Consider the following 11,138-nt stretch of genomic DNA (forward strand, 5'->3'; position numbering starts at 1 on the left):
TTCCCATTTATAATAAAGCTCTTACTCCTGAGAAAATCCAGAAAGTCTGTTTTGTTAAAGAATTTTTATCACTAGTTAAGGGCTGTATGAAAGCACTAGCAGTTAGAAGACTCAGAAGGTAGCTCAGAGCAGTTAATTCAAGGGCTTGGCTACACTTGGAAATGTGCAGCGCTGGGAGTTACAGCTGTGTAGGAACAGGGCTGCAGTGTGGCCACACTGACAGCTACCAGCACTGCAGTGTGGCCACATTTGCAGCATTTGCAGCGCTGTTGGGAGCTGTTCATGTGCGGCAGCTATCCGAGCTTCAATGGCGCCGTGCTTTTCAAACAGAGGGGGGGGGTGGAGTGTGACAGGGAGCGTGGGGAGGACGAGAGTGACATGCTAGATCCAGAGTAATATTTTTGTGGCAGACACTGTTGACAGCTCCCATGCCTTGCAAATTCTGCGCCATTTCCCCCACCCCTCTCTCAATCACTCTTAATGCCAAAGGCTTCAGACCAGGTACATCAGCTTCTCCGAAGGACTCCCCCCCCCACCCCCCTTCCATCTTTTCTCTCCCTCAAGCAAACACTAGCAGCTGTTCTCATCTCCCTGCCTTGCAAGTTTCTAACAAATTCTAAAAAAAAAAAAATTAAAAAACTTTAAAAAATGCTCTTTAAAAGAAAAAAAAAAAAAAAAAAAAAAAAAAAAAAACACAAAAAAAAAAAATCTAGAAGATACAAACAGCTACTTCAATCATTTTAAAAGTTTTTACCCTTCCCCACCCCTCTCTTATTCACTTAAATGCAAAATTATGCACTCCTATAGCCTTCAACCACTAAGACAGCTGCTCACACGACTCCCCTCCCCTCAAATAAACAGCTGTGAACATTCCAGAAGCATTCCACCTGCTGGTGCTGCTGCTGGAGCAAAGCAGTGTGTTTGGTTTAAGAGCTGGTTGTCTCAGCCGTTCTCCGTTTGTGCTGGTACAGAATTCTGAACTCTAATACCCTGGGGCCAATAACAGCCGTCGGTGTCCACACCTGATGAGCAGCGCTGCATCACCAGCGCTGCATCACCAGCGCTGGAATCGCTACACCCCAATCAGACCAGGTGTACAGCCAGCACTGCAGCCAGGGAGTTGCAGCGCTGGCTGGGCTTTGTAAGTGTGTACACAGAGTGAGTTGCAGCACTGTAACCCCTTCACCAGCGCTGCAACTCTCCAGTGTAGCCAATCCCGAATGCCAGTAAGTACTTTAGAGCATGTATGTTCAAATAAAGGAATGTAACCAGACCATTCATTTAATCACCTCCTCATAGTTCCTATTTTCCATATGCGAGGGTTCTATTAATGAAACGGAATGATGGAGCCTACTTCCATTGAAGTTAATGGCAAAATTCCTTTAATGTGAGCAATATTAAATACAAAATATGTGGGGCTGTTAATCTGCTACAACACTTAGGCAGCTATATTAAATACAGAAAGCCATTTATAAGGAACATATACTCACCTTCTTCACAATGTTTCTGATAGTCTGGACAGCATTTCCCATATTTTTCGCAGTCTGCGTCACAGTCACATTCTCTTCCTCTTACAAAAGTTTCAAAGCAGCGTCCTTTACAAGAGAGTTCTACACAAGTCAAAGCAAGAGGTTCAGCATTATTGCCTGCTTTTGTTGTTGTTGTAGAGAGGAACCCTTTTATAGTGAAGTCATTCATTTTTGTTGATATAAAGAATAACTTCATATAAGCACGTAGGCCATAAAGTCCATTTAAATCAATGTAAAGATACCAGTTGTTTTCAGTGGGTTGGGAATCATGCTCTGTAACTGGAACTGCAGTTTGCACATTGTGGTGTACTGAAACAATTTAGAATTTACATTCTGCTTCACTAGAGGCTGTTTCATTATCTCAGAGTTCACTATAAGAAGGTTCTTCTGAACAGGATTTCCTACCCCCTAGTCATATGTGATGTCTGTGAAATATTGGGTCAGATGTAAAACGTCTCAAATAGGGACTGAATTTAGATTTAACAAAAAAATTATACTGGGCCAGATTTTTAAATGGGTCCCTCAATCTGTACACCATCTTGCATGAGGAATTATTTCTGTCGCCAACATTAAAAATAGTGCACGTGGAAAAAAGGACTTGCTTGAACATGTCATAGGCTAGACTATCTGATATACACATGCTATTTTTGGAATGTTCAAATGGCTATGCATAGAAAATTACACAGTCCTTTTCTGCAAATTTGTCCCCAACGTTAATTAAGTACAAAATTATTTTTGTACCCTTTCATAACATATCAGTACTAATATTTAGATGTATAATTATATAGTATTAATTCATTTTGAATTGTTATCTATTCTTAATAATCCACTGGGACTTAACTTTTAATAACCACTAGGTTTCTTGCACTGCATAATAAATAGTAATGGTCAATATATCTGCTTGCAAGAGTGTGTGCAGCTCCCATTGACATCAGAATTTTATATAAATTACACATTTAAGGACAACATTTGGCCTTAAATGTTTACAATATTGTAACATCTTTGTTGACGTTGTATAGGATGTGTTACAGATATAAATTGTACTATTTCAATGATCACATTGGACCTGAAGTCACTGGGAGTTGAGGATACTCAGTACCTCCCAGAACTGGGATCAAAATAAGCAATCAATTGGTAGTTATGCTGTTTAGCATACAGGCAATGAACCCAATCCTGTAGCTTCTCTGTGCCTGAACTTCCTATTGAAGTTCAGCTCTGATTACGTGCAGGGCTCAAAATCCTATTTTAGGTTAAATATTAATTAAGTGCTGGTAGGATAACTTACAGCCAGATTCTGACCTCATTTACACCAACAGAAATCCAGAGTAGTTCCACTGATGTCAGTGGTTTATCTCCTGATATGTACCACTGTAAATGAGATCACAAGTTGGCCCTTAAATTACAGTGATAAGAAAAGTTGAATTCATAAACATCTGACATCCTGCTAATGTCAGTCATTATGCTCCATGGGATTACTCACAATTTTTTAAGTTAAGCACATGTTAAAATGATTTGCTTGATCAGGGCCAGTGTGCTCAGCAAACAGAACATATTGCAACATTTTTTAAATCACGGAGAGCATGATTTTTAAACGGTTTTTAGGTACACTGCCTGTCTACCTCTGGACCTTTAAAAATCTGGCTTGTAGTAACTAAACAGGCTATTGTATAATAAAGAAAATCTGCAACATTTAATTTCAGCCCAACATATCATTCAAGAGAATCGAAGAAATATTGAAATCTCTGAGCAGGTTAACGTTTTGTCTTATTCAAATCAGGTTTATGTGAGCCATCAATACACTCAGTTTAATATTTATGATTGGGTTAACCACAATGCAGGTCCCTTCCATAGGGCTATTTGTGCAGTAATGTACCACTTAGAATGAGTAAGAGTAACAGAGTTGCGGCTTTTGATTCTGTTATGATAGAACTAAAAAAATCCTACCCTAGAATGTTTCAGTGCACTCTAGCATGTTGCACACTAACTGGCCCATGTGGACCCTGTTGGCACACACACACAAAGTTCCCCAGTGCACGGTAACATAGTATTGTTTTAAACAGGACTGTAGTAACTTACACTATATTAACGTAACAAACTTTTAATGCACACCAGCAGAGTCCACACAGGCTAGTTAATGTGTGACACACTTGTGCACCCTAGAATTCATATCCCTTTGGTGCAGATTAATGCACTCTGTAGACAAACACTTAGTCATAAACATGAATTTAATGCATTGCTGCCTCACAATTAACCTAATTTGCCAAAATCCTTGTAAAAACAGATTGAAACACACATATTTGCACTGTTCAGTGGCATGTTGATTATAGGAGAAATATATCTAAGTCCAGTATTCATTCTGTCTTCTTCCCCATCAGTCTCCCACACAACATTTTCAACTACATGAACTCAGCAAATGGAAACAGAAGTGAGTTTTTAAGGTGGCGAATTTCAACTACTGTATATACTTGTTCATAAGCCGAATTTTTTTTTAGTAAAAAAGGGAAACACCAGAGAAGGGGTTCGGCTTATGAACGGGTATAGAGAGGGAGAGGTGGGACACAGCCCCTCCCCACAACAGAGGGAGCAAGGAGAGGCAGCACAGCCAGCAGAGCCAGAAGGGAAGAGGCGGGATGGAGTCCCTCCACTTTTGACCATGCTGCTCTCCCCCCAACCTCCGAAGCAGCTACAGCTCTGGGGCTGGCAGGCTGCAGCCGTGCCGCTCGGCCCTGCGCCCCAGAGCAGGCTGTGACCATGCCGCCCAGTCTGGCCCGCCAGAGCAGGCTGTGGGAGCAGCTCCAGTCAGGTCAGAGGCATCCTCCCAGGCCATCCCCAGATAAGGTGGGAAGGGATGGGATGGGAAGAGGGTGGGGATCCTGGGCTAGGGGTGGGGTCATGTGGGGGGTGGTCACAGGCATTACTCCCCTAACTCCCAGCTTCTCCCTCGCCAAATTTTCCCCACCAGTTGCTGTCCTGGCCCATCAGGGTAAGCAGCTGCCGCGCTGGGACACTTGGTTTACCTCCGTGCCTGCAGACACTCGAGGTAAACAAACCATCTCATCCCACCAGTAGCTTGTCCTGATGGCCCAGGAGCCAAAATTTGCTGACCCCTGAATTATAGGGTTGGCTTATGAACGAGTTATAAACATTTTATGTATTCATCTTGTGGGGGTCGTCTCATAAACGAACCGGCTTATGGTCAAGTATATATTGTACTTTTTCTTTAGACTGTATAGGTCCATATTGAGCCATCAGTTTTTTAAAGAGGAATACCTTATTTGATAGTGATTTTGGGCTTAAAAATTGATAGCACAATCTGATGCAAAGTCCATTGAAAGACTCCTATTGACTTCACTGGGCTTTGAATCATGGCCTTTGGCTCCCCCATGGTTTTCAAAATGTTGCTTTAAAAAGTTTTTTTAAAAAGCACTGAACAAGATTGGATCCAAACTGCAGGTAAAATATTAACCCTTTCTGTGCTGCTCTGCCAGTCTGAAAAGCAGGGCAATTTTCTTAGTGACAGCCTACTGATTGTAAATGTGACTACTGGACTTTTTGAAGTGATTATCTGCGAAAACCTTTTATTCAGGCCTGATACAACATTTACGAGAAGGAAACGAGAGACACAGAAAAGCGAAGGAGACGTATAAACACTGAGAAGAGAACAAGGTACAGGTGCAACAGCAAATAGGAGCAGAGCTCATCATCGTAGAAACTGACTGGGTTTAACCACTTACCCTCTGTGCAGACTTTCTTGTAATCGTGGCAGCACTCCATGTAGTGTAGACAGCTATAATCACACTGGCAGGGAGCCTCTCTAGAATACCCTTCCCCACATCTCCCTGCACAGCTCGATAAATCTAAAATCATACAATACTAGTTTTAAACACTGCCAGACTAGAACGGTTTGTAAGGAAACAGCGAATGGCAAAGTAATAAAATGGTTTTGCTTATAATGAGTAAGCAAATGAAATCTTTAAGGGAAAAAAAAAACAATGGACCCAATCCATCTCCCACTGAAATTTATAGGAGTCTTTCCATTGTCTACAGTGGGCCTAGGATTGGCCCTATTTTAGAGGGTAATAGTTGCATTATCCAAAGTTCAAAAGAAAAGGTTTCTGCTGTGAGATATTTTCAAAGTTTAGATGCACAAATTTAAGTCAAACCCTGATGTGGCTTGTAGGAGGTAGGTTTCTTCTTTCCAGTTAAACCAAAATCTATTGCCTGCATATGAAAAAAATGTAGAGTTGTTTAGCTCCCACTGAAATCAGTGGCAAAAACTCTCATTAACTGGAGTGTTGGAGTGGGCCGAAAACATGTTAATTTGTGTGTATTCTTTGAGCTTTATTGAATACTAAGATCTGAGCTATGGTTAGGGTGGCCAGATAACAACTATGAAAAAATGAGATGGGGGTGGGGGGGTAATAGGCTCCTATATAAGACAAAGTCCCCCAAAACAGGACTGTCTCTTTAAAAACGGGACATCTGGTCACCCTAGCTATGGTCATACTACCACAATGCATAAATTCATACTCTAGTTTAGAATTAGAAATGAGCCTGATCTTACAGATGCAAAGACAGATTTCAAGCATACTAAAGTTCAGGGGGTTTGAGGTTTGAAGTTTTGGTTTGGTGTATTATGAAAATAGATAGGGGACAACTGTAGGGTGACCAGATGTCTCAATTTTATAGGGACAGTCCCAATTTGTGGGTCTTTTTCTTATATAGGCTCCTATTACCCATCACCCCCTGTACAAATTTTTCACACTTACTGGTCACCCTAGACAAAAGTGTGTTTCAAGTCTGCATCCAGTACTGTGTTTGCCGACTTTAGTTGTCCTAGTTTTGAGAGTGTGTTGAATTGGTGTGTGGCCGTCTGTCATACTGAATGAGTCAGCTGAATTGTGAGCTATCAGCATTTGTATTTTACTGGTCATAGCTTAGAAGAAGCAAGATTTTTTTTTATGTTGGTGAACTGACTGGTAAGATCACACTTGTTTTCCATCTCACCTTTAATTTTGCATCCCACTGATGATGACGATGTTTAACATGAAAAGAAAGTTTTATTTCTTCAAAACATTTTGCAAAAAATTAAGTAATGCATTCCAGATGGAACAGTGAGACGGTGCAGTTCTGCTCTGAAAATAACTGTAAAAATGGCTCTATGTGGCTTTCAATGTTTATTTTGTTTGGTGACTTCCAGAACAAATTTGCTCCAATTACAAATAAAAGATTAGTATCAGAGGGGTAGCCGTGTTAGTCGGGATCTGTAAAAGCAGCAAAGAATCCTGTGGCACCTTATAGACTAACAGACATTTTGGAGCATGAGCTTTCGTGGGTGAATGAATACCCACTTCGTCGGATGCATGCATTCAACCAAGTGGGTATTCACCCACGAAAGCTCATGCTCCAAAACATCTATTCGCCTATAAGGTGCCACAGGATTCTTTGCTGCTTTTAAATAAAAGATTATTTTTTCTAACTGTCAGCACTGCAAGCTCAACCTGGGATCTGAAAGACAAGCTAAATTCTTACATGCTTATCATCAGTGAACAGAAATTCTGAAGGCCATACTCTGCTTTCAGTGATACTTTTGCTATCTCAGTGAAGGCTCTATGTGGTTACAGAGATATAACTAAGAGTCTGTCTATACAGAAAAAGCTATCAAGCTAGCACAGGAAGCAACAGTGAAGATAGCTCAGCATGGGCTTCAGATCAGGCTAGGGACCCATGTGTGTGCTGGACTCCTACTACCTATGCTGCACTGTCTTCACTGCTTTTGTTCCAGTAGTCCAGAAGACATACCTTAAATGCAGAATCAGAAGGCACTGGAGATGCACAGGTGCCACTGACAGCATAATTAGGGTTGTATAATCTTTACTACTGGTGATGATGTGTAAGAGCAGGAGACAACCCTGGTTGACTTTCAAATCTCAGGTTGAGACTGCACTTTAAGGGACTGCCTGATATAAGAAAGGGAGTCAGTTTCAGAACTTGGATTAGAATTTAGGAATCATTGGGTCCTTTCCCAGCACAACAGGATAAAATATATTCTTTCTTTTTGTTCATGTGGATTCTTTATTTTCAGCGGAGTAACATTCATCTTACAGAGTGGTTTCAGTGCTGGGAGATAATCAAAGATAGTCGGGGAACTCCCTAGCTGTGCATTTAGGATGAAGCCCTAAGTGATAGATACGACTGTTTTCACAATGAAACCACCACAACTTCTAATTGCAGTCCATTATCTTGTTCTTCTAGATCATACAATCATCTTGGAACAATACCCCCAGTAAGTGAAAACACACTAGCGTACTAACAGCCTCCTCTTCTGGAATTGAAATATGCAAGTGAAGCATCTTTAAATCTGAACCAGGAGACTGTACATTTAGTAAACAAGCTGAAAAAAAGACTCAAGACAGTGAATTGAAATGTTGAGAAGCAACAAGAAATAACACATAGCACAGCACTGGAGACAAGAAAAATTTTCAACAACAAACACTGTACATATGTGTGTGTATCAAGAGGAGGGGAGGAGTTGGGATAAAAATAATAATTAAACTCTGCATTTACATAGCACTTTTTATTACAAAGGCAAGTAACTATGTTCACTTCCAGTATTCCAAAGAGTAGCTGCGGTTCTAAGGTGAAATAATTTGTCAAAGGGAACACTATGAATAGGTGAAAGAGTCAGAACCCATGTCTCATCACTACCAGCCTTATGCATAGCTTGTTACACCACAGTTGCCTCTCCATGTAAGAGAGATGGGTGAGGAGAGAACATAGGTGAAATCTGGATTCAAGATTAAAAGACAATTTTATGAACTGTAGGATGAGAAGTTATTTCTTAAAAAAAAACTAAAAAAAAAACAAAACCACAACTGGTTTTAGTGCATTCTTTCCTGGCAGTGAGTGTCTGATCCCTGTTGAAGTCAATGCAAAAATTCCCACTCGCTTCAAAGGGAGTTCTATCAGGCCCTGAGTCCTCTGTAGACAAAATTTGTAAAGAGTGAGAGCTTTTGAGAACTTTTTTTATTACTGCTATACAACTATGTAATATTGGCTACTGTAGAAACAAGTATTTAAATTACTTGAGAATTATAGCAGCAAGCTTAATATTTGCTATGCTGTAGTTCCTTCCATTTTTCAAAAAAGACACTATCTTGGTTAGTAGATGCTGAGTTTTAAGAGAGAAATTAAAAGAATCTATAATATTAGGTTTCAGAGTAGCAGCCGTGTTAGTCTGTATCCGCAAAAAGAACAGGAGTACTTGTGGTACCTTAGAGACTAACAAATTTATTTGAGCATAAGCTTTTGTGGGCTACAGCCCACTTCATCAGTGTTGCTTCCGATGAAGTGGGCTGTAGCCCACAAAAGCTTATGCTCAAATACATTTGTTAGTCTCTAAGGTGCCACAAGTACTCCTGTTCTTTTTATAATATTAGAGAAATTAATGCCAGTAGAAGATTGCATGGTAGCATCAAAAGTGTGTTCAGATAATATGTTACTGACAAGGAAAATATTTAGTTAGCATGTTATGTACATGCCTTGTTATGATTCTGATCAGTATCTAACCACTCCTGGCCAAATGAATCAGTGGTATAATTGCAAGTACTTCACTGGATTATATCAGCAATGTATTTGACTAACTATATCATTTAGAGGGCAATAGGATATAACGCCTATATGTACAGAAAAAGAGTTATAGATACACACACAGCATGTACATATACATTCTATGACATTGAGATTTACAAATTATTCCACTTAAAAGATCAATTTATATTACTTATGTTTTAAAAGATTCTCAGATTTTGGCAAACCGAATCATGATATCCATGTTGGTAAATTAGTTGTAAAATGTAGTAGTTTCTTAAGTCATGTTTGCAATGAAGGCATTGTTTATCTTTATTAATTTATTTTTCCAAATATTCCAAACAGCCTTGCTTCGGCTTTGTATTTTACAATACCTTGAGTAGAAGCTTGCTGAATCAAGGATGCTGAAAATAACACCAGGGATATGTAATGTATATTCCACACCATGGTTAATTTAGGTACTGAATCCTCCCTGAAAAGAAACACTATATTTAAAATACTCTCAGACCACTATATGAAACATTATTTAGTTTATATTAAAAAATAAAATGCAAATGAATGCTTTAATACCTAATAAAAGTCACATAACAACTTGAACATCAGTTTGAAAATATAGAGAACTTGATAACACAGAATTACACCATGGAACTCCTAATAATAAGTTGATTATACATTAAATTTGTAGAAAAAATAAATGTAAATAACATCATTACTTAAAGTCTGTTTCTGTAAATTATAGCAATTAATGAAGTTAATAGTTTTCTAGGAGTCCTTAAATGTGAGGATCATAGTAAATTAGATACATTTATTAAAGCTGCTTTTCTTTACAATGATTTCAAGATAACAATTGCTCGTGATATATTGCTGGTAAAAAAAAAATTATATTTTTAAAAATTGTTGTCAAAACAGAGGTTGTCAGACAAATTAATCAATAGAGTAGGTAAAAATGTAATCCAACAAACTATTACCCAGACATCTCATTATTTTTTAAAACAGTGGTTTTAAACTTTTTTCACTTGTGCAACCTTTAAAATGTGCAAATGAAGGTGTGGACCCCTTTGGAAATCTTACACATAGTCTGAAGACCCCAGGTTGAAAACTACTGGTTTAGAAATATAAAGATGTTCAATGGGGATGCGGGTTAAAAGTGGTTCATTTTGCAAAAGGAAAATACAAATGGTTATCTCCATTCTAGGTCCTTCAGGAAAGAATATCACCTTTCTGGAAAAGAGCACTTCGAACAAGATATTGTGAATAGAGATAGGTATTGCACTTACCTTATGAAGGGTATGTCTGCTTTCAGGGATATTTCAGACATCTTATATATTGCTGTAAATATACTGGGATGAACGAATTACCCAACGTGTTAGACCAACCCAACAGTGACAACCTATGACAGCAAAGTTTCCACATTATTTAGAAAAGGTTCCAGATGGCTAGACTTAAGCAACATCTGAAAAACACTCTGATTACGAAAAACGACTCCAAAAATACATTAATGAATTAAACGTAGACTTATTATTCAAGACCCAATTTTAATTTTTTAGTGAAATGAACAAATTATCTTTTGACAGTAAATTACCTGGTAGGGATTAGACCATATTGCACAGTAGTAGCAAGCCATTGCAGGCAAACTTTGAATATATTTTCTTTCCTATCAAATCAAACAGTAGTTTAAAATGATACACAGTTATGTGCTATTAATACCAGCATTTCTGCTCAAATACTTCTAAGGAACAATTGTAATACTATTTAATAATACTTAATTCATATGGTAACATAAAATGGACCAAATCTTGCAGCCCACACTTGGTACTTCCCATTGAATTGAATGGGAATTTTTTTCCTGAGTAAGAACTGGCTAAAAATTGAAGGATTTGGTCCAATCTTTAATCTACCCAATTCAGATCATGTGATTAATTTTAAGCATTAATGTAGACACTCAAATTACTCTGATGATCAAGAGCCTTATCTATTCCCTATTGAACAGATTCAGAACATTGGAGCATTATGTACATA

At 38.7% G+C, this 11,138-nt stretch overlaps 1 protein-coding gene across 1 annotated transcript in view; it reads right to left on the bottom strand.

The window, feature by feature from the left end:
• PRG4 (proteoglycan 4) overlaps positions 1-10,437 on the bottom strand; it is a 37,545-nt gene extending 27,108 nt beyond the window's left edge. Inside the window, exons 1-4 of the mRNA XM_075068274.1 lie at positions 10,397-10,437; positions 9,494-9,591; positions 5,264-5,386; positions 1,491-1,610 (exon numbers count right to left, since the gene is read on the bottom strand). Of these exons, the coding sequence (XP_074924375.1) occupies positions 1,491-1,610; positions 5,264-5,386; positions 9,494-9,591; positions 10,397-10,437 (382 nt within the window). The remainder of the gene's footprint in view (positions 1-1,490; positions 1,611-5,263; positions 5,387-9,493; positions 9,592-10,396) is intronic.
• Positions 10,438-11,138: the final 701 nt, after the last annotated feature.

This window comes from Chelonoidis abingdonii, chromosome 7 (assembly GCF_003597395.2).
Source record: "Chelonoidis abingdonii isolate Lonesome George chromosome 7, CheloAbing_2.0, whole genome shotgun sequence".
In the NCBI taxonomy this organism is placed as follows: domain Eukaryota; kingdom Metazoa; phylum Chordata; order Testudines; family Testudinidae; genus Chelonoidis; species Chelonoidis abingdonii.